The sequence below is a fragment of the Ambystoma mexicanum genome, chromosome 9, assembly GCF_040938575.1.
Source record: "Ambystoma mexicanum isolate Mex_15411 chromosome 9, UKY_AmexF1_1, whole genome shotgun sequence".
NCBI lineage: Eukaryota > Metazoa > Chordata > Amphibia > Caudata > Ambystomatidae > Ambystoma > Ambystoma mexicanum.
In genome coordinates, this window is record NC_090931.1 from 427423349 (window position 1) to 427450319 (window position 26971).

Here is a 26971-nt window from a genome sequence, read left to right on the forward strand (position 1 = left end):
TCACTGGGAATTTGTGAATTCCCAACCTGCCAAGAAGCACACCCAGCCAACCGCGTGTCATGGGTATCTGCACCCAGGGCCTCCCACGACATGTATCCCCCCCCACCCCCAACAACTATCCAAACAGTGGCAACCTGCCACCCCGAGCTGATGGGGGATGTTTTGACCCGGCAGGCACACCTAGGAGGGCACGGACCCCCACATGTATATATTAACACCTCCAATTGCTGCACACACAGCAGTTCTCTGCGCCCAGGGCAGCAGACTTAATCCCAGCCCCCACAGCCACACCCCATCGGGACCCTACAGCATGCCAATTTAGCAGCCGCCCTGGCTCCGCCACAACACCGGCCATTTCACCAGGACACAAGGGCAACTCGTGCACTTCCTGAACTCCTAATCCGCATATGGCAAGACATGCACCAATAAGCACTTAAACGAACCTGCGCCTTGCTTCCTTCCTCAATCGTTAAGTCCGAATTCTTCCCCAGATGCTATACAGCCAACCACCCGCAAACACCTTAACAGAGACCCACAAGGATATCCATACAAGAATCGACTGGTAAGCCCGACTATACCTATCAAGCCCAGTGCAATTAGCCGCAAAATGCAACCTACCATATACTCATGGTCTTTCTTTCCAACTTTCCTTCCCTCTCGCTTTTTCCCCCCCAACATGGTTTTGGTTCAAGCACTAATCCAACCTTGATAAATGTAATTACTCTAATGAATATAGAACCTATTGTGATATTACACATTGCATATTAATAATCATGCTACCAACTCTGTCTATATAAACAATATGAAACCAAAATTTGATAATGATGAAATGGACCAATATCTAAACATACTGTACTGAAATGTGGACATCACATATACTGTGCATCTGTCACGTACCCAATGCAAACTTATTTTTACTGTTCTCGCCAACCGTCTCACAGTTTGAACACTTATGTCACAATATGTCACTGTCACCTTGCACCATAATATCCACCAGACTTGAATGCACAACCTTGAGAAAAAACATTGGTTGAAGTACGTGTCGGCACTTAAAAATCCTAAGCTTGTAGCTTCATGACTTGCATTCTGAACAATGTACGCACTAGGATGTATGTCAAACCAGTGACAACCAATGCCAACTAAACGAACAAGTGTGAACAACTGACACAATAAAAATCAACATCTGCACAAAGTGTCCAACATTATTGACTAACATATTGTCAATTGACAACAGGTGTTTACCCGATCCAGTGCCGACGTACAAAGGGGTTCCAATCCCAGCATCAAACAGTTTTCCGACTGGTTAGGCGCACCATTCCATGAGAGGAAGTAGTCTTCATCGTGGCTTCCCTGTCGCACAGACGTTGAGGTTGGGACGACACCAGTTACTCAGACGGCTCTGGTTGTCGCTGGAAGTGGCTGCGGACAACTTTCGGATCTTCAGTTCCAGTGGTTTACTCAGAGTTTCTGCTCCAGGACACTCTTCTTTTATGCAGAAAAACTGGTTGAGCCCACCAATCAGCAGGTATGCATTCATTCAAACTACTGGGGTGGGGGGGCTGCCCAATGGGGATAGCCAGCTACCCAGCACAAACTGGTTCCAGGCAGGCACCCTGCAGGAAAAAGACCAGGGGAGTGTTGGTCACCGCCCCCACTTCCTGTCCTTTCAGGCACTCACAGCCTTGGCGGGCTTTTCAAGGGAAACCTGCCAAAGAGAATAGACCCATCAGGATCTCCCCCACCCAGGCAAGTAGAAACAGGCTCAAGTAAGAGCAAGTCATCATGAACAGGGCTTAGAAAAGTACAGCCACCATTTCAGGCAAATGGTGACCCCAGTGTCCTTTACCACAGCTGAGAAGGCAGCCTGTGGAAAAAGACCACAAAAAGTCATGCAAATAGGTACTCTGTCAGCAGCCTGTCAGATGAAGGTGTAACAGTAACTAAAAGTTACTGAAAAAGTGATAAAAGGGAGACAATGTTTCCCCTGAGCAATCCACAGAAGGTTGGAAGTACTGATCTCAGAAAATAAAATACAAGAGAGACAAAAAGGTGTCCCAACTGCCCTAGTAACCTTTGTTACCACAGGTAAAGTGAAAAGGAAACAAGCTGCTTCTAGCAACACTGCACAGAAATTGCTGCGTGTCGCAATATTAAAATGTAGATGCCAGAACATGGAGGACAGCATAACACCATTAAAAAGTATGAAAAAGAGGAAAAAGAGGAAAAAGGGTTCCCATGGTTATAGCAAAAGAAATGAGGGAATGTGTGTGGAAAAAGGTTCCCACTCACTCTGGAGAATCAGACCAAAATAAATGAATTATAAGAACAATAGAGACTCATAAAAGACTCCATGATAGAAGAGAGGAAAAGTCATCATACTTCTAACAGGCTGGAGTATTCATGTTTGTATGGTGATCTCCCAGGTAAAAATGGGTGGACGATATACAAACTAATATCTGGCTCAAAAGAAGGGAATTATTCCTTAACCAATAAATGCATCCACTGGATACGGCATAAAAAGAAATGCCTTTCAGTAATTAGAAATGACATCATAGTAGCCCAACGCGTCGAGACACCAGGTAAGACCAGTAAAGATTATATAAAATGAGATTCATTAATACATTCATAGTGGATGGGTTGCTATCCATAGATTTTAGAACTTTACATCTGAGCCCAATTTTGAGATCACCAGGAGGCAGACGACCATCCATTGTCCCAATTGTCGAAAATTTATCTGGGAACACAAGGGATCACCCAGATCTTCACAACATGAATATTAGGCCCCTACTAACAGATTGACACCTTTGCCCCCTGTTGGATGTCCCTTGCCCTGCGATTATACTAGCCACACACAAGTAGATACTTAAAAAAGATCTCTCTTTATCATCTTGGAATATAGCAAGGCTAGCAAAACACACGGCAGACTGAGTGGATTGATTATGTTAGATTATCTGACATAATCTGTATCCAAGAAACCTGGGCCTGTAATGCATGGTTATGTCAATTTCATGGTACCCGCTATCCAGCCCTCAGGAAAAACAGGCCGCCCATGCAGGGGATTATGTACATGGGTTAATGTCAATCTCAACTGGGCCGGAAGGATAGCTCAAGGGCAACGCGTTAGTCTTGGAAGCAAGACGACGCAGAGCAATACCAGTTCGAAGTACCGGGCCCGGGCTTAGAAACTGGTCCTCCGGTATTAGGAGCATTATAAATAAACAATTTCAATGCTAGCATCCGGTGCCAGAAAACTGATATATTATATCTTCAGTGTCTCTATTGAACCTGTGGGCCCCTTTAAGCGAGTTAGCACTATATGGGATGTATGGGGATGCAAAATGTACTCTTACACCAATAATATGACCGACTCAGGAAGTTGGCAAAACTTAGCTGTTTTATTTGCAATTGTCTAAAACAAGGTGTACAACAGACATCAATGGACGTCTCACAGTATTTCTCTCAACGTGTTACATGAAAAAACACACATTTACAGTAAAAACTCGTCATCATTGACGTCACACTACGTGGCAAAGTAAGAAAACCTAAGTTGGATTGTGGTTGGTCTACTGGGAACATCTAGGTATATTTTCTATGGGGATAGGATTGTGATTGGGTCTTTCTAGTCATGTTGTAACGCTCACCTGATTCCCGTAGAGGCGCCGGTCTTGACTGGGCGTATACCGTATCTTCAAAGGTGATGTGTAACACACGGCTGGCTCTTTGGGCTGGACCTCTGTGCACTGTATGTCTGACTCGAAGGGTAAGATGTCTGCAGATAGAAAATATGGGATTAAGGAACTGGGTTATTGAATGTCTCTCTCTTCTTCCCTTTCTGTTCTCCTGTAGAACCCCAAAGGTTAACGCTCTCACCTTAGGTAAGTAAACGCCGTGCTCTCCATCTGCCTCGGGGCAGGGTGCTGTAACCAGTTTCTTCACTGGATAAGGGGAGCAGGCCTCTTGACTTCAGAGGACTGCTGTCCGTCGTTTACTGCACGAACGGTAAGTTTCGAGTAATTCTAATGTCTTTAAAGTCTTTAGTAATGATGTTTCTTGTTTTGCAGGGTTCCGGCGATGGCGGATGACGGGCTGAAGTGAGTTGAAGATGGAGCCTGTGTGATGAATAGAAGCGCCTGGAAGCACGTAAGTAAGCGCTTGTTGCCTGCTTCACGATGCGCTCTAACTGTCTTTTTATTTTGCAGGTACAAGTTCGGAGTGGCTGCAGGGTGCCGGAATACCCATTGGGTTAGATGTGGAAAGGAGTAATGGCACGTGAGTATTAAAGTTCCCCAATGTCTTTAAACGCACCTTGTTTTGTCTTTCAGATGCGGGATGCAGCGCCGAAGGCCTCCGGAGCGTGCGAAGAGTTGGTAAGCTTTTGTCTTTCAGATGCCGGAATGCAGCGCGAGGCGTTGGTGACAGCCGATGGACCAGGTAAGTGAAGAGCTGTCACTGAAGACCGTAATGCTAACCTGTTCTTTCTTGTCTTTATAGGTGTTGCTGAATACTGGATTCAGGATGGTAAGCCTTTTTCCTTAGGCCCAGGATCAGATGCAGAAGACACGATGAGCGTTCTGCTGCAAGATTCATCCATCGGGTGTGGTTTAAATAGCCTCCTGTGTGCTTAGGTGTCTCCTTCCACAGCCACGCCTAGGTAAGAAAAGAGTTCCTGCTTTCCAGAAGAGTTCCAGTGTTCTGAATCTAGGGAGTGGCTCCTGCCCCACTCAACAGGAAAAGTAGTTCCAAACAGAAGAGGATCAGAGGCTCAACTGGCAGGCAAGTAAGCAGCATGGTCTGCTGCAGGTAAGTCCACCCAAGCATTATGAGCCCGGCGCTTCCAGTGCTGGGACTGGGCATATTTATGAGCCTGGTGCCACTGGCGCCAGGACTGGGTCCAAAAGATCCCAATTGGGACTGGTTGGCACTCGGAACCTGGGTTATGGATCTGCTTCCAAGGGAGTTGGGAAAACCCTGACCTTTTGGAAGCAGAGATCATGGCAGTACCCCCCCTCAAGGCCCCTCCCAAACCGGGCTTCTCCGGGGGTTTTGGCTTGTCAGGAAATGTTCAGTGAAATCTTTTGATTAGGCGAGGAGCGTGGACATATTCAGCAGGTTCCCAGGATCTCTCTTGGGGGCCGTAGCCTTTCCAGTCAATTAGGTAAAATAGTTTAGATTTGGAGATCTTGGAGTCCAGAATGCTTTTGACTTCAAACTCGAGTTCTCCATCAACTAGGATAGGTTTTGGAGATTTAGTTAGTCGGTTTGAGGTTGCACGGGTTTTAATAGAGAGACGTGGAAGACCGGATGTATCTTCATGTGCAGGGGCAAGTCCAACTTGACCGCTACTGGGTTTACTATGGTAGTGATGGAATAGGGACCAAGGTATCTTGGGTTGAATGTGCGTGGCCCTTTTAGAGGTAGATATTTGGTGGATAACCAGACTTGATCCCCTACTTGATATTGAGAGGCTTCCTTCCGATGTTGATCTGCTCCTTTCTTGTATTGTTCTTTAGCCCTTTGAAGGTGAGAAACAGCTTCCTTAAAGGCTTGGGTGATTGTAGAATGCAGGTAGTCTACTGCTGGTGTTTCAAGATCTTGGAGGGGATCCAACTCCGAGGTTCGAGGGTGACTGCCGTACAAAAGAAAAAACGGGGTTTTCCCAGTTCCCGAATGGACAGAGTTATTGTAGGCATATTCGGCTATCCAAAGGATGTCTTTCCAAGTTTTTTCAGTTTGTTGCAGCATGCAGCGTAAATACTGTTCCAGAGTTTGATTGGTCCTCTCGGTTTGTCCGTCGGTCTGAGGGTGGTGACTGGTCGATAGTCTCACATCAATTTGAGCCGACCGACAGCAACTTCGCCAAAAATGAGAAATAAATTGACTACCTCGATCCGAAATTAGAACCGAAGGAAAACCGTGCAGTCGGACGATGTTTTCGAGAAATTCTCGGGCCAGAGTTGCTGCTGTTGGCAAGCCTTTGAGCGGAATGAAATGCGCCATCTTGGAGAATAAGTCCACGATTACTAGAATCGTATTGTATCCGGAGCATGGAGGTAGATCGGTGATGAAGTCCATAGAAAGCGTATGCCAAGGGCGAGGTGGGATGTCAATAGGGCGTAAGAGGCCTGCTGGTCTTTCCTTTTGACTCTTGTTTTGGGCGCATACTCCACAGGACATTATAAAGTCTCTGATATCTTTTTTCCAAGACGGCCACCAGAAGTAGCGCTTGATCTTTTCTGAGGTCTTGGCCATACCGGGATGTCCTTCCATTAAAGAATCGTGATAACAAGAGATTACTTTTTTCTGTAAATCTGTGCTGGGTAGGTATAATCGTTCTTGGAAATACAATAAGTTGTCCTAAACTGCAAAGTCCTTTCCCTGCAGATGCCAATTCTGTATGTCTGCTGGAGTTACAAGTTGCCTGGCTTTATCCTTAACTTCCTCTATGGATTCGGTGGCGATTACACCCAGAATTCTTTGTTCGGGAATGATTGGTACAGGTTTAGGGTTGATCAAGTGTTCTTCCACTCCCATCCGAGAAAGGGCATCAGCTTTACCGTTCTTTGTACCAGGTCGATAGATAATTATGAAGTCAAACTCGGCAAAGAATAATGCCCAACGGAGTTGTCTAGAGGATTGGGCTTTTGCGGTTTTCAAATATTGCAGGTTTCGGTGATCCGTAATCACAGTAACGGTGTGTCGGGCCCCCAGCAGATAATGCCGCCAAGCCTTAAAGGCAGACTTGATAGCCAGAAGTTCCTTGTCAGTAATCGTGTAATTGATTTCAGGAGGCGAGAATTTGCGGGACCAAAATGCCACAGGATGCAACTGATTGGTTACTGGGTCCTTTTGTGATAGAACTGCCCCCATGGCAAGGCTTGAAGCATCAGTTTCCACGATGTAGGGGAGTTCGGGGCGAGGGTGTTTTAAGATTGGTGCAGAGATAAATTTAGTCTTCAAATCCTGGAAAGCTTGTTCCGCCTCGGTAGACCATTCAAAACGTTTGTTTTTCTTTAACAAGGCAGTGATGGGCTGGACTATTCGAGAGAATTCGGGGATAAACCTGCGGTAAAAGTTAGCGAAGCCTAACATGCTTTGCACACCTTTTACGGAGGATGGTGATGGCCATTTGAGAACTGCATCGACCTTCTTTGAATCCATACGCACTCCGCCAGGTGATAATATGAATCCCAAGAATTCAACTTCAGTCACGTTGAAAACACATTTTTCCAACTTAGCGAAAAGTTTGTGTTGACGCAATCTTTCGAGGACCATTTTCACGTGTTTCCGATGTTCAGATTCCGATGAAGAATAAACGAGGATGTCGTCAATGTAAACAACAACACACACATCTATGAGCTCTCTGAGGACATCGTTCATAAAATATTGAAAGGCGGCCGGGGCATTGCAAAGTCCGAAGAGCATGACCTGATATTCAAATAGCCCATACTTGGTGCGGAAGGCCGCCTTCCATTCATCGCCCTCTTTTACTCGTACCAAGTGGTAAGCTCCTCTAAGATCCAGCTTTGTATATATGCATGCTTTTCTGACTTGGTCCAGGAGTTCAGGGATCAAAGGTAACGGATATCTATTCTTAACGGTGATCTGGTTCAGGGCGCGATAATCTATACAAGTTCTAAGGTCTCCTTCCTTTTTTGGAACGAAGAACAAAGCTGAAGAAGCAGGGGACTTGGAAGGACGAATAAACCCATTTGCCAGGTATTGATCCAGGTATTGTCGAAGGTGAAGGTTCTCAGGCTCGGTGAGGGCATAAATTCTACTACAAGGAGGAGTAGATGCAGGTATCAGGTCTATCTGGCAGTCATAAGACCTATGAGGAGGTAGAGAGTTAGCCTGATCCTTCCGGAAAACATCTTGGTATTCTAGGTATTCGGGAGGTAACTGGGGAGTCTCTGAAGAAATTGCTGCCAGTGCAACACCAGGTGGAGGGTGACAAGTAGAGACACATTCTGGAAACTGGACCGTTCTTGCTCGCCAATCGATCAGAGGATTGTGTTTCTCTAACCAAGGTATTCCTAGAATAATCTGAAACTGAGGGGCCTTGATCACATCGAACACGATCTTCTCATGGTGTCCATCTTGACTTACTAGCGTCACCTCTTGAGTGGTATGCGTTACTGGCCCGGAGGCTATCTCCGTACCATCCACCGTAGTAATGACGTCCTTTACAGCCTTGGGACAAAGAGTTAGATTCATCCTCAAAACCATTTCATGATCCACATAATTGCTGATGGCACCGCTGTCGACGTAAGCTTCAATTGCATGTAATCGATCCGGATTATCAGGGCTAATGAGGACCATAGGTATCACGAAATGCGAGGTCACGGAACTGGTTTTCACGCTCGGCAAGAGGACCTCTATTCTTGTTGGGCGAGGTCGTTTCCCTGCTCAGAGTTTGTAACTTTGGTAACTGCAGCTCCTACTGCCTTCTTGGCAGGTTTCACCGGACAGTCTCGAAGAAAGTGCCCTGAGTTTCCGCAATAGAGGCATAATTGCAACTGTTTTCTCCTTTCCCGCTCCTTTTGTGTTAGAGGACCTTTCAGACCCCCTATTTGCATGGGTTCCCCGGAGTCTACTCCTTTGGAAGGAGTTGGCGGTTTGGAAAATACTCGAGCATCAAACTTGGAACGATCGGCCTTCCTGTTCTGCAGTCTGTGATCTATTTGAATGACTAAGTCTATATAGTCCGAACAATCTTGTGGGGGATTCACTACTTGGGCTAACACATCTTTGAGCTCTCCACGTAGACCTCTATAAAACAGCGTAATCCTTTTGTCCTCAGGCCATTGAGTTTCCACTATCAGTCTGTTGAAAGACGCAATATAAGCCAAAAGGTCTTGATTACCTTGTCGCAACGAAAGAAGCTCATTGTCCAAGGCCTGCCTCTGTGAATGTCTTGCGAACAGTTTTTCCATACTGAGCTGAAAAGCTTGAAAATCATGGAGGACCGGATCATCTTGATTTACTAGAGGGATCGACCAGTCTGCCGCATTGCCACTAAGGTACGAAAGCACGAAAGCTACTTTAGCTTGATCAGTTGGAAAGGTTACTGGCCGGCATAAGAAATGCAACCGGCACTGATTGATAAATACTGCAAACCTCTTGGGGTCACCAGAAAATCGTTCGGGCGGAGCCAGAGGTACATTCCCAGGTAGGTTGATCTGCACTGGATTCATAGAGGATGTAGAAGGAAGATTTCCCCCAGATGCGGGTAACGGGGTCTGTCCGGCTTGTGACTGTAGCAATTGTCTAGCGAGATCATCTGTTCGCTCCTTGGAAATAATCAGTTCCCTTCTTAGAGCGTTCGTTTCCTGACGGGCTGCATGCACTTCTGCCCTTAGTTCCCCAAGTAACTGGGCTAGCTGGTCGGTATCCGAGGTTTCCATAGCGCCTGGACGGGAGTTTTGTGGTTGGCTTTGCGTTCTGTAACACTCACCCGATTCCCGTAGAGGCGCCGGTCTTGACTGGGCGTATACCGTATCTTCAAAGGTGATGTGTAACACACGGCTGGCTCTTTGGGCTGGACCTCTGTGCAGTGTATGTCTGACTCGAAGGGTAAGATGTCTGCAGATAGAAAATATGGGATTAAGGAACTGGGTTATTGAATGTCTCTCTCTTCTTCCCTTTCTCTTCTCCTGTAGAACCCCAAAGGTTAACGCTCTCACCTTAGGTAAGTGAACGCCGTGATCTCCATCTGCCTCGGGGCAGGGTGCTGTAACCAGTTTCTTCACTGGATAAGAGGAGCAGGCCTCTTGACTTCAGAGGACTGCTGTCCGTCGTTTACTGCACGAACGGTAAGTTTTGAGTAATTCTAAGGTCTTTAAAGTCTTTAGTAATGATGTTTCTTGTTTTGCAGGGTTCCGGCGATGGCGGATGACGGGCTGAAGTGAGTTGAAGATGGAGCCCGTGTGATGAATAGAAGCGCCTGGAAGCACGTAAGTAAGCGCTTGTTGCCTGCTTCACGATGCGCTCCAACTGTCTTTTTATTTTGCAGGTACAAGTTCGGAACGGCTGCAGGGTGCCGGAATACCCACTGGGTTAGATGTGGAAAGGAGTAATGGCACGTGAGTATTAAAGTTCCCCAATGTCTTTAAACGCACCTTGTTTTGTCTTTCAGATGCGGGATGCAGCGCCGAAGGCCTCCGGAGCGTGCGAAGAGTTGGTAAGCTTTTGTCTTTCAGATGCCGGAATGCAGCGCGAGGCGTTGGTGACAGCCGATGGACCAGGTAAGTGAAGAGCTGTCACTGAAGACCGTAATGCTAACCTGTTCTTTCTTGTCTTTATAGGTGTTGCTGAAGACTGGATTCAGGATGGTAAGCCTTTTTCCTTAGGCCCAGGATCAGATGCAGAAGACATGATGAGCGTTCTGCTGCAGAGGATGCAGAATAACGCAAAGCAAGATTCATCCATCGGGTGTGGTTTAAATAGCCTCCTGTAGTGCTTAGGTGTCTCCTTCCACAGCCACGCCTAGGTAAGAAAAGAGTTCCTGCTTTCCAGAAGAGTTACAGTGTTCTGAATCTAGGGAGTGGCTCCTGCCCCACCGAACAGGAAAAGTAGTTCCAAACAGAAGAGGATCAGAGGCTCAACTGGCAGGCAAGTAAGCAGCATGGTCTGCTGCAGGTAAATCCACCCAAGCATTATGAGCCCGGCGCTTCCAGTGCTGGGACTGGGCATATTTATGAGCCTGGTGCCACTGGCGCCAGGACTGGGTCCAAAAGGTCCCAATTGGGACTGGTTGGCACTCGGAACCTGGGTTATGGATCTGCTTCCAAGGGAGTTGGGAAAACCCTGACCTTTTGGAAGCAGAGATCATGACACATGTAGACAACTAGGCCCACCGCTAGTGCAAGTCATCTTTAGTGTCATAAAATACACAACGTTTCATTGGCTTTCAAACTAAAGGGCTCTTTGCTACGTGACCCTCTATAATTGGTTTGCACGCTTGTACCCTTCTGGAAAATACCACTTGTTAACAGTATGCAAGCTGGTACCCCAGGTGTTTGTGGGTGGACTATGACCATACCTCCCCACCCAAACAGTCCATCCATCCATCATCAATCCTGCTGTCTGCCATTCGAATTGTCTTTGAACTTGGACTTACAAAGTATCACTGTGCCTGAGAAAAGGAGGCAATGTTAGCACATTCTTCTCTTCAGTCTTGATTTAGCTTGCCCAAAGTCTATTTCCATCTACCCCATGTGACAGGAGACTGTGTTTTTAGCTCCTTCTTCGCCTTTAATACTATTAAAGGAATACAACTTGGCACTCAGTGTTTCTCCATTGCAACTCAAACGGAACTCGCCTCGCTTCTCAAGTTCATTTTATCTTCTCGAATAGAAAACCAGTTTCTTGGCTGCCCCAACCCTTGACACTGGGCCAGACAACCTTCTCGAATCTTCCTTGATCATCAGCTGTCTTTGTCTACTGTGACACTTTGAGCCTTTTTGCAACCGAGGTCCTAGTTCGCTAAAATGCAACGTGGAACATATAAAATGGTGGCACAACCTGCAGTCTATTCACTATGTATAGCCAGCCGTCATGGTTAGTCTACTGCGTTTCAGCATCTGTACAATTATAAAGCGATTTGCATTTTCTTCAGTGCTCTTTGCACGTACAATCTTTATTCCGCACATGAAATGTTACTCAATTATTTGCTTCGTCATCAGATTCTATAAGGTTTACATACTTTTTTCCTTGGCATCTCTTCTTGGTGCTTCACCTCTGCTTCATGTGATGTCACAAGTCTCTTGCCTTTGTCACTTCACACTTCTTCAGGGACCTCCTTTAAGAGGCTGTCATTTCTCCACAGGTACATCATGTAGGGCTTTCTTAATGGAGACCTGGTTTCGAGAGTTCTTCGTGGTAGGGGTACCATTATCGGCGCAGTGCATGTCACAATTTCTGTCATCCAACATATAGGCAAACTAGGGGCGGGACTTCCAGTGAGGCATTTGGCTCCTCCTCTACATTATATAGAATTTGTCAGAGGGTTCCCTCTTAGTATTAAATACCTATAATCAGCCTTATTGCTACAATGTTATGGGCGCACTCTATAAATTGGATCACTTCTTAAGTAATTTTAATTAGACTCCCAAAAATGGGGGGAAAACTACCATCGTAACCCCGTGAGATTTGAATCTTCAATTCGAACCCCAAGGAAATGTTGGACCTCATCGAAGAGGCAGACCTGTTTGGGATATTCCTTTATGGTATCACCAAATTGCAATAGATATTATAAATATGCCTTAGCTACAGCCCAACTCTTTTACAAACTAGGTGTACATGCTTGTAATGGGAAAACACTGATATACCGCCATCCCCCACGTTCTGCAATGGTGACAAGATAAGCCATATTAATTATAAGTTAATTAGCATCCCTGATTAAAAATATGTAAAGAAAATGAAAATTATATTGAGAGGGGAAAAGGATCACAATGCACTAACATTAACTTTGGAGGGCAGTATTACTAAAACAAATACCATGGAGAAAGGCCACAAGCTTTGCCCTTCCAAAAACAGGAGAATGAAATGGGACAACTGTGACCTGGGAGAAATTACTCCATTCGTTTAATCAAATCCCAATTTTCGAGAGGATCATGGTAGACCAGCAACTTGACTTTGTGTCAGTTTGGGGCTCCTATGCCAACATTATATCACTGCTTGAGTCACTGTTCATGAAACCAGCTAAGGCAATTTCAGCTATCTAGCACGGGATAGTTGGTTTGACAGGGCAGGCAGAAATAAAAGAACAGTTTAGTGAACGCCCTAAAAACCCAAACTAATGGGGATAGAATGTTTTCTAAACGAATACACTTTGCCGGAAAAAACATTGCAATTTAATTAAGGTGGAGGGGCAGATAGGGGTTTGGTAGTGGGGGGAGGGTCGGGAATCGTTAAAAAAAGGTAGGCGAAGGGGGGGGATAGGCAGGACCCCTCCCAAAATAAAACAATTACATTTCTATGACTTTATTTTGCCAAAACGTATTCGTAAAAACAGTCGTAAAAATTACTGTTGATGATATGACATAGAACCGAATATAAGAATCTTTTAAAACAAAAAACACTAAAGCAAAGGAAACATGGGAAGCTGGATTCCAAAGGTTTTTGGAAAATAATCCAACAAGGAATGAATAATGAGAATAAAGCTCTCCAAATATCCAATACAGAGACTGTGTGGTATGCCCATTTATTCGATTCTAATGCACTGCAGCATGATATTGTAAACCTGAATAGTATCTCATCCTTGAAAATGTCCCTCAAAGAAATCAAAGATGCAATTAGGAGGCAGTTGCAGGGAAAAGGAGGATCCCAGTGGACCTATAGAGAGGATGGGAACTGGAGTCGGATCGTTGATGCACCAAAGTTGAATCTTGGAACAGCAGTGGTTATGGATCATTATTGGGCTTGTGGATCAAAAGCATATATGAGATTGCCCCAAGGCTGGGGAGGAATATGCACATTGGTGAATGTTCATGTTCCGCCCCAAGGCTGGGGAGGAATATGCACATTGGTGAATGTTCATGTTCCAGTGTTGGTGATTCCTAAAAGTGACTTAAGTCTTGATAGTTTCCCGGAAGCAGATGCTCATCTGAGGAAGAAGAGATCAGTGGAGCTGGTTCATCAAATGAAGAGCGAGAATTACTTTTCTGCCAAATCGATAAAAGCCTTTGACCATCCTGAATGAACACATTATTTAGCCAGACGTCATCCGTATTCATGTTAATTTTCATGCCGAGAATTCAGGTTGGAGCAAATACTAAATGGTTACAGAAATTTCCAAGTATGGCGCAGTCAGAAAAACAAGTGAATTACAGGCGAAAACTCAGAAAGGAGAGGTTGGATGAGCCAAGAACCCAAAGCCTCATCAGCCTGAGCTGACATTGGATACAAATTATGTGAAAGAACAAAGTGTCTTGTCCAGAAGGCATGTACGAGAACAAGAAGACGTCAGTGGTCTATTGGAAAATAGCATTTTAATACACTAAAAGCTCAATTTCATGGTCTTTAGTCACGTGGGGAGGAGAAGTCAGACGAGCATGTCACACCTACGCACAAGGACAGTGTGCCTTCACTCCCCTGAATTTTTCAGTAGCAAGGAACATTTCCAAGGACAAGTTCAAAGAACTAATTGACAGCAGACCACTGAGATGATGATGATGGATGGTCATGCTACTTGGTGGAAAGCTATGGTTAAGACTAGCTTATCTGCACCTGGACGCTTAGCCTGCTTGCTGCTAAACGTAGGTTGGGTGGGTACAGACGGAGGTTAGAAAGTAACCAATGGTAGGGGACCGCACGATTAAGGGTCCTTTAGTTGTGTAGCCAATTAGACGTTTTATATTTAGTGACATTCATAATGACATGTTTTAGGGAAGGGCTCAGTTGCCCCACCTGATGTTAAGAGGCCTATCACTTTATTTCACTGCCCAAACGAGTATGGATCATATACCTAGATGAACTGTTTAGACCCTATCAGATTCACCCATAAGTTTTTAAGTTTTGCCACATAGGATGACGTTAGTGATACGCAGGTTAACGTCATTAAGGATGAATACTTACCATAAAAGTGTGATTTTTTATGAATTGCTTTGAGATTGTGATGAGACGTCTGCGGATGTCCGTTGTACTCCCTGTTTTAGACCGATATTAAAACAGTTAACCTTTTTGCCAACTACCTGAGTGGTTTCAATTATTGATGTTTGAATACAATTCTGCAACCCAATCTATCTCAAGGGTATTGCTATCTCATCTTAAAGGGCTGGAAGGTCCAGTTCACATGGTAGCAGATATTTGATGGTTAGATAATCCATTAAGATAAGTAATCTTTTGAGGTCCCGGAAATATCACACTGCCTCCGCCATTCGGCTGAAAGGACATGAGGCTCCCTGTAGATAGCCTTTTTTAGAGCAACGCAAAGTCTTGCAAGCCAGGTTAGATGGGTCCCTTGTTTTCATGCAGAAACCCCTCCCAGCATCTACAGGAAGCTTAACTGGCAGAAAGTTGAAGAGGATAAGGATAAGCCTTTGGACCCAACCAATAACGTTTTCCGAAAAGCTCATGTGTGACCTTTGATTTGTGCCTTCAAGTATGGACACCCCTGAGTGTTGTGTGTGGGTATTAAGGATGTGTTTCATCAAATTAGGAGCAGACCACATTTCAACTCACTAATCATGGGTAAATGTCACAATAATATTTACAATATTTAGTGTGCATGCCCGTAAAAAACATCTTCAAACTAGGGGTCATGTTCCAGAGCTGTGATCCCAAGAACAAACCTTTTTTCTCATCAAAAACCATCTACATCATATTTATATCGGCAATGCACTAGGTTACCTGGTTCGTATCCCATTCGAGATAAATGCTTGTAACAATTCCTGCTAGCAGTAGGTGGGTATTTGTTCTTAGAAAGTGATTGCATTTTCTAACAGTGATGCTTTTCATAATCAACCATTGATTTTGAGATCCTCCAACATCAGCTGACAGCACAATTTACAAATGGGGCTATGTACATGTTATCCAATATGTGTATTGCAATCACAACCTTAGTGGTCTTACGACACCTGGCCTTGTCTGAAAGGTGGCATATTGTGACCCTGCCAGGGTATCGCCAGACCTTAGTCTGGGGAAAGGAAGTGAAGGGGAGGTTTGGAGAGGAGGTGATAGAAAAGAAACTAGACAATAGAATAACCAGAAACAGACCAAAAATATCACTCATTCCATTTACAGATGAAGGGAGGTGATCTCTGATGTATTTATGCATAAGAATCTACGAATAACTAGGTAACTACCCCCTCACCCTCCCTAGACATTACCTTGTGCACACCTAGTGTCCCAAACGGCAGGGGCTTTCCAGTGCCAGCATCAATCAATAGAACTTCAGAGTCGAGAATAATGCTGGTCCCTCCTGGAAAAGCCTTGGGGATGAAATCCTTAAAGTGTGCAACCTAAGGATGAAGAACACAACAAATTAACTTGGATATCGAATGACCCATAGAATGTCGATTTTTCTTTTTTTTTTTACCCAAAAGCACATTACAAATCTGTTAAAAATGACAGCCTGCACATATATACCAAATAGAAGACAGAGCTCAGGGGACAAAACAGGTTATAAAGTATTATTAAAGGTTGATTGCCTGCATTGCTCTTCATTGCCTCAGGAGGCAATGTCATTAAATGCACTTTACGAAGTACAGAGGTTTTACTAGCTGCTGGTTTCTTTGTCATTTTTCCAATTTACTGTTCAGGAAGTTACACTAGCTTCTGACAATCTTTTCTTTAACCGAGTGCTGGATAGACAGTCATACAATGATGCGCTTGCACATTTACTAAATATCAAGTTATACACCTTGGAAACATGCTTTATTTTACTCTACATGCCTAACTGTGTAACTCTTTAACTAGTACATTGCTGGAGAACTTTTGAAACAATTGTTTATGCACAGCAACGCATTTTACATATTTCAACTTACAAAACAGGCATACATTTATTACACAGGAGGGTTTAAAGGGTGTTGACTGACATAGGTTTACCAAAAATGCATTTTGCATGTTGCTCACAGAAACATAAATAAGGCGTAAATGCAGGCAAATATTGAAAAGGTGGGAGTTGAAAAAGGAAGTTACACATTTTTTCAGGCAAGGATAGGAAGATTAGGATAGGCAAGTGATCTCAGTGGAGGAGGGCAGGGTTATGTATGGAGAACCAGGTATCTTTTGAGGCTCTTTTGACATCATCTTTATGGGCATTTAACGTTTGTCATTTATATTTGGTGCTGTCAGCAACATGCACAGGGATCTTGGTCTGATGACCAAAGATGAAGAGCAGTTCCAGGAATCTGTGAAAACCTTTATACACCTTTAACTATCCAAATATTAAATAGTTATATCAATGTTCCCAAAAGATAAATGCAGACTACTGTGCTAGGTATATGTTAGGACTTGCAAACACCCATAATCGCCAACATATGGAAAAGGAATGTAAACAATCATACTATCAAAAAATGAAGGTTACAGCGCCAGTGATATTTTACCATTTAAATTCATAATCACCCATAGATGAATATGAAAATATGTCAATGTTCCTACCAGATACATGTAGATTACACTGGCAAATAATCGTCAGTCTTCAACACACAATCTGCTACTCACAAAATAGGTATGTCAGTGTTCCAGTCAGAAACATTTTGTGTGCAGATCTATGACCTCTAAACCACACATATATTACATTGGTATCGTTAGGAAGTTTTACTAAAGTCCACCATTGGTAGGAATAGAGAAGACTCCCTATTAGATGTACAGGGCTCCAATTCATAGATTTGGCCTGAACTACCCAAAAGGTTTGGCAACTATGGCTGAGCCGGCAGGCTTACACTAAAAGGGAGAAGGGCTGTAATTGTAATAGGTTATTTATAATGTGCTCAATACCCAGAGGTTTCTAAGCGCGGACGCGGGATCGAACCTGTGTTGCTCTGCGTTGTCTTGCTTTCAAGACGAGCATGTTGCCGCCGAGCTAGCCTCCCAAGACTAGGTAAGTACAAAGACCTCAGGGGACACTTACAGTCAATAATATACATATACACAATATATTTATAAAAATATGATTATAAATACTAAAGCAACTGACAATATTAGAATCACAGGTAAGTAAACATACTCACATTTATACAGTAAGACAATTAAGCATTACTCAAAATAATAGGATACGGTTAATTGTTCAGAGTAGCAAATCAATTCTTGTAACCAACATTAAGTAACCCAACAGATACTGGTAAGTACTTTATAAGCAGCATATACTTTAGGAATCACAACCCTATCTGGGGATAAGAGTAAGAGAAGGCACTGGGGAACGAGGGCCCCTGGTCAGCAAAACAAAGGAAGACAGACGTAAAGGTTGTCAAAATAGCAGGTTTCTTTTGCTTTGCATTTAAGTAAAATGTGCAGTTAAAAGGTTGTTCAGGGAGGTCAGGTAGACCCCCTGAAGGATTGTAGGCCAAAGGAGCAGTGTCTTTAGGCCTGGAAGAACACAGTACGGTTGTCCAATGTGTCTCGAAGCTCAGGAGGAGTCAGATTCAACAAAACAAGCACCCAGGTGAGTACCTAAAAGTGGTACATTACCTTTTCAGGAAGAAAGAAGACTGTCACCAGCGGTTCGGATTCTTGACCTGGAGGCTGAAGAAGGAACTTTTGGCGGAAGCAGAAGGCAGCTTCTTGTGAAGGGACGCCCAGCAGACTATCTTCACGATACTGGTTCGTTGGGAGTCGACACTGCCTTTGGCTCAGCAACGGTTGTTACACGGCAGACTTCTCTCCATTTCTCGAACCCGACTTGAAAGGGGAGGCGTATCCGAATGGAAAAGAGTCATTGGAGTCCAGCAGGCCCCTTAAGCCGCTGGGCGTGCTCTGCCCTTGGCTTCAGACTTGTACTGTTCTGGCTCGTGCTTCCTTCCTCTTTTGCTGGCCTCTGAAAACTGGTGGTTGTCTGGATGCTCTATTTTTTGTGAGCAACGATATCTTGATATATCCCTGTCCTGTAATTTTGTCTGCCCTCCTATGCACCCTAGGGGCTGCGAGTCTTCTCTCCCCTTTGGTGGCAGTGGGGTCAGTGGACTCTGCAACCAGCTACCAGGTACCCAGCTACACTGGGGATCTCTGTGTATATATGGACGATTAAGATTGTTAAGATCACAAGACCATGAGCTTACAAGCTCATAAGACTGCTCATGAGTCTGCTGAGCATGCAACACTTTATGTGGCAACGTCTTTTTTTATATTCAACTGCCTAAGCCCCTAAAAGCATTGGTAATTCTTGGAAAAAGGAATTGGCCATCAGCTACTGTGTTTTTTCTTGATGCTTTGGAACATTTGGATAATCAATTTTTTTTTCATCTCATTAATTTTGTATTACTAATTCATCATCGGTCCATCAATTCATTGTGTATTATCTACCACCACACTTTACCTATTTTTAGTGTGTTATTTATGGTCTTACTGTTTATTGTGTGTTAATAATGTTTTATTAGGATTCTGTCTTTTATGCTATCCTTACTCTCGCACTTTTCAAGCGCTCGTCTCGCTCCAATTGAGGCATATACTTTCAGGTAATTAGCTTAGTGCTTTTGTTATTATGTCTAAGTGTAAAGCCAGAGACCTACACCTGGTGGTGAATAGAACAAAAAAAAGCAAACCCAGTCAGATTGTTGGAGGGATGGACCCTTTGCTGACCGCGGTTAAAACTAAAAAATGTAAACCTAGCCAGGTTGTTGCAGGGCCAGGTTGTGTTGGGGCCAGGTTCCTCCTCTCACCAGTCCACCCTGAACGAGTATTTGAAACAAATGGCTGGAAAAATAGAGGAGCGCATTTTGAATATGGAAAGGGCAATTGAAGTGGCTATTTATTTATTTTATTTTTATTTATTTATTCCCTTATAAAGTGCTCTCAGCCCAAGGGCAACTAGGCACTGGTACAAACTTAGGAATGTGGTTACATGATTGGTTAACATCTTAGTTTCATAATTTATATTATATACAAAAACAAAATACACTAAGCATTTATATACACATTTATGTGCAGATAACGCAAGTCCTAGTCTCAAGCTTACCCATTTATTGAAAGAAAGTCTGTGCTGAAAAGTAAGGATTTTAGATTCTTCCTGAAGGACCAGAAGAAAACGTCATTTCGGAAGGGAGTAGGGATGGCATTCCACAGTTTAGGTGCTAAGGAGGGGAAACTTGTTCCTCCTGCTTTCTGTCTTCTATACTTCGGGATGGTGAGGAGGTTGGCATATTGTGATCGGGTTGGTCTGTTGGAATGAACTTTATGGATGAGGTTGCTTAAGTATCGTGGAGCCTTATTTGTCAAGCATTTGTGGGTTAGCGTAAGGATTTTGAAGTAAATTATTTCCTGAACTGGGAGCCTGTGTGTCTTTCTCCTTATGGCGGAGAAGTGTTTGTGTCTGGGAATGTTTAGTGCAGCTCTGATGGCATTATTTTGAACAACTTTTAATTTTATGTTTCTTGCGCTGGTTCCTGTAAATAGAGAGTTACAGTAGTCTATCCTGGATGATATCAAGGCTCTGGCCAGAGTGATAGAGCTATCCGATGATGGGAAGGGTCTACTGGCTCTCATCAATCTAGCCGTCTAGGCTGCTGACGAGATGACTGCATTGACCTGTCTATTTAAGGTGAGTGAGGAGTCGATATATACCCCCAGTGTTTTAATTTCGTTCGCCAATTTTATGGTGTTACCGTCTTTGTTGAACGATTTGTAAGTCAAAGGCAGGTTGCTGAGTTTAGTTTTCTTGCCGATGAGGATAATCTCAGTATTTTCGTAGTTGAGACACAGCTCATTGAGCGCCATCCAGGACTGGATGGCTAGGTATATTTTGTTTAGGTTTTTTTGAATCAGTGTCTTAGCATCCGGTAATAGGTATACGTATTTGCGTATCATCCGCGTAGTTTCTGTATGTGGTACCCAAATTGTCTAGTTTATCAAAAAGGAGTTTTGTGAAGGTGTTGCATAGAGTGGGTGACACACAGTAGCCTTGTGATACGCCACAGGTCACGGGAACAGGTGGTGCTGACGATTTGTCGGAAATGACCCTCATGGTGCGTTTGGTGAGGAATGACTTGATCCATTTAATGGAGTCTGCAGAAAATTGGGTAGCGGCCTCAAGGTGTTGGCATAGAATGTTGTGATTGACCAGATCGAAGGCTGCAGACAGGTCTAGTAGTAAGAGAATGCACAGTTCCCCTTTGTCTTTGTATTGGTCCATTTGTGTTTTCAAATCTAATAGTGCGGTCTCAGTGCCGTGACCAGTTCTGAAGCCTGATTGTCTTAGGCCCAGGAGAATATCGTCTTCCAGGTGCTTTTGAATCTGCAGATAGGCTGCACGGTCAATCATTTTTAGCAAAAACGGTACTGTGGTGATAGGGCGGAGGTTGGTAGGGATGTTTAGGTCTAGTGTGGGTTTTTTGAGGAGGGGTAAGACCCATGCTGTTTTTAAGTCGCTTTGTACTGTATTGGACGCAAAAGAGTTGTTGATTAGTCTGGTGATAGAGGGTGCGAATTCAGTTGCACATTCTTTTATTAATGTTGCTGGACAGATGTCACCTTTGCATCTGGATGGTTTTAGGCTATTGATGATGTTAATGGTATCAAGAGTGGAGAGTGGTGAGAATGAGAATTTGTTGATCGTTGTTGGGCACAATGAGGTTGACTGCATTTGGTTGAGGCACAATTTAGTTTTCTTTTGTTCTATTTTTTGTTGAAGTGAGGGGATTTTATCTGCTAAGGCATTTTGAATGTTGGAACACCATAGTTCATTTTTATCTGTGTGATCCGGGGTGGGTGCTGGAGATTCTAATTCACGGAGAATTGTGAATAGTTCTCTAGTGTTAGACTGAGCATTGGATATTCTCTGGTTATAAACTTCACTTTTGGCTGAAAGAATTCCTTTTTATGGTTGTCTGCAGATAACTGATAAAGCCTTTTGTTAATTGCAGTTGGTGCTTTGCACCAACTATTTTCTGCTAATCTTTTTGAGACACACATTGTTTTGAGTTCAGAAGTGAACCAGGGATTGATATGAACGTTTAGCTTTTTTATTTTGTAGAGGGGCAACTTGCTCGATAGCTTTTAACATGATTTCATTGTATTGGAGAATAAGAGTTGACAGGTCTTTATCTAGATGTGTTGATTCTAGAAAGGGCGTTAGCAGAGGTAGCAAGTTTTCTTTATTTATGTTCTTTGTGCTTCTTGAAGGGGCTGTGGGAACTAGTGCTGCATGATTAGGATTATTAGTAGTGATGGTCGTGGTGAAGATTAGGGTATTATGGTCAGACCAAGGGTTGGGAGAATTGGATTGTATATTAGTGGAACAATTGATGTCAGCTAACCAGTCTAGGGTGCGTCCTTTTTCATGAGTAGGTGTACAAAGTTTTTAAAAAAAGGAAGATCCAGCAAGCCCCTATCCCACAGGGCGATCTCCTTACTGGACACTTCCTTTAAGATTTTTGGAAACAGGGTTCAGGAGCATTTTGAAAAATTGATCTCTGATATTTATATTCTTTTGGATATCCAATATGGCTTGCGGCCGGGTTTGGGGACACGAGATCAGGCTCTTAACTTGTACCTGTCTGGAGCATCCTCCATTTTTGTAATGGCTGATACTTAGCATTCATGGACCGGAGCACTGCCTTTGAATGAGTCGTTGGAGCTACACTGTGGCAGGTGCTCAGGTCAATGGAGTGCCCTGCTGAACTGGATAAGGTATTGCAGATTATTCATGAGGATTTCAGAGCATGTGTGAGATTTGGGGAACAGGGCCAATGCATAGAGTAATTTGAGGTGGCTTCGGGGGTACTCCAAGGTTGTGTTGTGGCCCCTGTGTTTGCCCTTTATATCAACGGCCTATATATGGAACTCCCCTGTATTTGCCCTTTATATCAACGGCCTATATATGGAACTGGTTAAAACAATTGCTGACTATCTTAAGATCGGTGCGCTCCCCCTGCCCTTTGTGGCATACGCAGACAATACGGTTATAAATGCCTGTACCCCAATCGATCTGCAACATCTAATAGATGCCTAAACCGCTTTTATGCTCAATTTAAAATTATCTGTGAACACAAAAAAGTCAGCAGTGAGGGTATGCACCAGTAGGGGAGGAGGAAGGACACAAATAGGAAGAATGGTGTGAATTGGTGAAACTAAACCGAGGGTAGAAACATTTGATTACTTGGGCATTCCATTTAGTGAAAACTGGCGGGGGGCTCTGCACAGAGAAACGGTGCTCTAGAATTATGCAGGCATTGGGGGTTTGTTTCGCTTTATGAACATGTGTCAAGGTCAGCCAATTAAATTTTATTTGGAAGTATATAGGGCACAAACGAAGACTGCAACGAATTATGGCGCAGCTTTGTGGGGTAATGAAAAAACAAGGCATATAGAAGTCAGAATTCTTTTTCAAAAAATCTCTTGCGTCTCCCCAGTTCTGCAACAAATGATGCTGTACATATTGAACTGGGTACCACACACATAGGTGATAACTGGTATATGACCCCACTCAAGCATTGGCTGGCGCTTTGGTCAAACCCAAGAGCTAAGCTATCGCACATGATCATGAAAACTTCGATGCTAAGCTCTTTTTGGCGTAAGATCCCCTGGTTCCATTTTATTTTCCACTGCCAACTGCAAATCAACACCCCAAGTTTTCAAAGCCCCTATGTTCTCTTAACTCTGACTATGGTTAATAAATGCAAACAGCTATTTCTCTCTATAGATCTGGCAAATAAGGAAACAATTGGTCTTACGCTCGCATTGAATAGGAAGCACCGCTTGATTTCAGCTCCCTACGTTATTCAACCGTATCTATTACACACTAACAAACTAACAGATCAGTGGGCCTTGACCAGGGCAAGATTTAACTTATTATGGCTCAGAACTATTACTAAGAACTGGTGGAGTGCTGACCAGTGTACAGTTTGTCCGGAGTGCAGCATTGCAGAAGATTTGCTGCACTTTATTTTACTCTGCCCTCTCTATCATGATATTAGATAAAATACTATTGCCCCGCTGCTTAAGGTTGCAAATATTACACAAGAGCGCCCCACTCTGATTTTTTTATTGCGTGCGGAAACAACTCCAGTTGCTTGGGGCAGCTTGGAATTTTTGAGAAAAGCCTGGTACCGGAGGAAAAAGTTGCTTATGGGGATATTTTGAATTGTATTTTTTTAACTTGAATTGACTTTTCTTACTGTTTTTAAATGCATTTGTATTTTGATTTTTCCGATGAATTGTTGTTATGTTTGGTTTATGGATATTTTATCCGAATAAATCCCCTCAGCACTCCACATATGTTGGTCTGCTGATTCCACAAAATAATAGTCAGGTAGGATAAAAAGTAACCCCCTACCTTGGAAACAGTAGTTAGCACAAGGAAAATAAAAAAGGGCAGCTCAAAGAGCTCCCAGCAACACCGCACAGAAAGTGCTGGGTGCTGCAATAATAAATTGCAGATGCCTTAAAAGATGAAGGAAAGCATTTCTCCAAAAAGATACAACCAAAGGGGTTGAAAAAAGTTCCCAGAAATAAAGTAAAAGACTGAGCGAGTGTGGAAAAAGGGTCCTTCTCACTCAGGATAATTAAGTCAAAAATCCCAGAGTCCAGCAAAATGTGCTAGGGGACTCGCAAGTGGGGAGAATATTGCACAAAAATGAAATTCTATCTAACAGGTATGCCAATGTTTTCAAAGGACCCTAAAGTACAGTGGCACACATGTTAGAACTGTTAAACACCAATAATCCCCCATATATAAAATAAATATGTCAATGTTCCCACAACAAAATCCCACCCTAGAGTCCCCTCCCAAGTGGCCAGGTTAATGTTATAACTTCCTGTAGTTATGAGTCTACTTCATGTTTAAACTATAGGTGCAAGGGGAAAAACATTGACTCCTTTAGAACCCTCCCTTAACTGTAAATCCTCTCAACCACCTAATCGGAATGGATTAGTTAACCAAATAACAAGTAAGAACATTATGGACCTTCAAGTACGGAGACAGGGAAGAGAGGCCCAGAGTTACTAAACCATCATGAGCAGTCTATGTGTTGTAATAATTAACACCGGAGCAGGACCCTTAAACATTTAAAGTCCCTTCAGGTGTGTAAGAGCAGGAAGCAGCAGCAGGGAGAAGCAGAGACTACCATTGTGGCGGCAGCAGGACGCTATGCAGAAGCCAAGGCAGAAGTTGGGACTCCTGATATATGCAGAGGAAGCGCAGCGGGAATCGGTTTTGAAGTTGCCAAGCCCATCAGAGAGGATCTACACACCGTGTGAACTGCTACGGTAACGGATCCATACCGGGAAGAACACAGAGCTGCAGAAGCTCCATCTGAGGTCAGCGCAATAGACAGCAGACCAACCAAAGCTGTCAAAGGCAGAGGAAGTCCTGCAGAGTGAAGCAGGAGGTTTACCAGCAAGGAAGAAGGACACACCAGGATAAACCACTGATTTGTCCTGAGACAGGTAACCTCGCAGTGCTCTGAGGGAGACTGCTAGGTAACGTTTGTTATTTTGAATACTGAACAATTGAAGAAAGGGAAATTGGTTACAACTCTCCTACGGAGGGATTCTGAATAGGGGAACAATGTAACCCGCATTGTCAAAGAGAAGTAATAAGAAAGCAAAGTGGAAACAACTCTCTTAACGAGGGGTTTAAAAAAGGATGACACGGAAACCCATATGGCCAAATCCAGAGAGAGCTGACAAATAAGCCCAATGGGCTCAACTCTCCTAATCGGGGATACCAATTAGGATATTCTTATGATCTACATTGAGTTAACAGAAGAGTGGTTCCAAGACAATTTGGATTTGTTACTCCTAGAAAGATGCCCAGGGGAAGAAACTTGTAACCTACATAACTAGCAGCCAAAAGGTTGCATAAATAGAACGCGAAGAATGCAGGAGCAAAGGCCTCCTTGTAAAAAAGGAGTTAAGGGGGAAAGAACAGTAACTTGCATGGTCTATAGCAAACAGACAAACAAGAGAATCATTGTCCTTTTGTGAGGTATTTGTGGGACATATTGTGGTTAGTCCTGGCAGGTGAGTGGACCAGGAAGAAGATTGATAAAGTACTGTGGTTGTGGTGGAAAAGAAGTGTCAATTTCACTACCTTGCCTTGATGAACTGTTGCAAAGACTAAAGTGATTGTTGGAATATCCTGATTAAAGTTTTTTCTTTTTTTCTTTTTGAAAGAGTCATCTTGACAAAACATTTCCTCTAAAGAAGTATGTGTTAACAAGTTAGTTGCATGTGGAGAAAAGCACATTTCTATTTGATCTCTGAACTGACGTTTGAAGGAAAAGACTTTATTTACCAAGCAGAGGATTGTGGACGTGTTCATTGTTTTTGAACTGTGAAGAAACATTTCGAAGTGATAAAGTTAGTTTATCCAGCAAAAGGATATAAATATTGAATGAAAAATACTTTATATCCTTTATGCTACTGAATCAAACTTTCTTGAAATTGAACCTTATTCCAAAGAATCCTGAATTGATCCAGGGGTTCCTGGTCATATGTTTTAATTGTTGTAACCTTTGAGTTTTAATATATATGTTATTTTGATATTGCCAAGAATTCCTACATAATTTTGTTGAGTATGTTAGTGTGAGTGTCATATACTTTTGGACACTAGTTCATTATTCTTTAGCCTTGGATTGATAGGTAGGGGTATCCTCGTTCGGTTAGAGAAAGATAGGCATTTGTCTAACCCCTTTTTATTTCAATAAAATGGCAACATATGAGAAAACTGCATCTGGTTGACCGTCTCGTATGTCATACCCCACACACTGCCCATGCTCATGCTAATCCCTATGTGGCCATTCTCACCCATTCCAGCCAACCCTGCCAAAAACATCTCTTCATGAGAACTCTTTGACCTCACTTTAAAGCCTTACCATCAAACTTTACACTCAACGTGCTGGACACTGTTTGTTCAAAGCAGTCTTCTGAGAGTGAATGACTTAATTGGAGTTCTAAACCCGCCACTGATGTAATAAAAATGTCTCATCAGGCTTGTCTTCAGCCCCTAGATTTATAAGCACTCTGCAAATGCTTGTTTTTAACAGGACTTCAGCAAAATACATGCAAAGCCAACAGTTTTGGTTTGTGTAGAAGTATTAAGCTTTTGCCAGGCACTGCTATTAGATGCCCAGGTACTTGCACCATTTTGCATTGGCTACCATCAATGGCCAGTTAATCCAAGTACGCCTGTGCATGGCGGCAAGTGCCTTTCCCATGCCTACACAAAAGCCCAAACTGTTAGCATTGCCAATGCTCATTTATAGGTATATATGTTTCAACCAGAAACTTGTAGTGTGCAATGCCATGTATATCTAAAGGCTGTTACACCTCCAAAATTCCTCATATATTTAATAGCTATGTCAAGGTTCCTACC

The 26971-nt window shown here is 43.4% G+C and overlaps 1 protein-coding gene across 5 annotated transcripts in view; it reads right to left on the reverse strand.

The window, feature by feature from the left end:
• Positions 1 to 26971, reverse strand: part of LIG3 (DNA ligase 3) — a 1054678-nt gene that overhangs the window by 779414 nt on the left and 248293 nt on the right. For all 5 annotated transcript variants that reach the window (XM_069614890.1, XM_069614888.1, XM_069614887.1 and 2 more), the window contains exon 10: positions 15831 to 15962. In XM_069614890.1, the coding sequence (XP_069470991.1) occupies positions 15831 to 15962 (132 nt within the window). The remainder of the gene's footprint in view (positions 1 to 15830; positions 15963 to 26971) is intronic.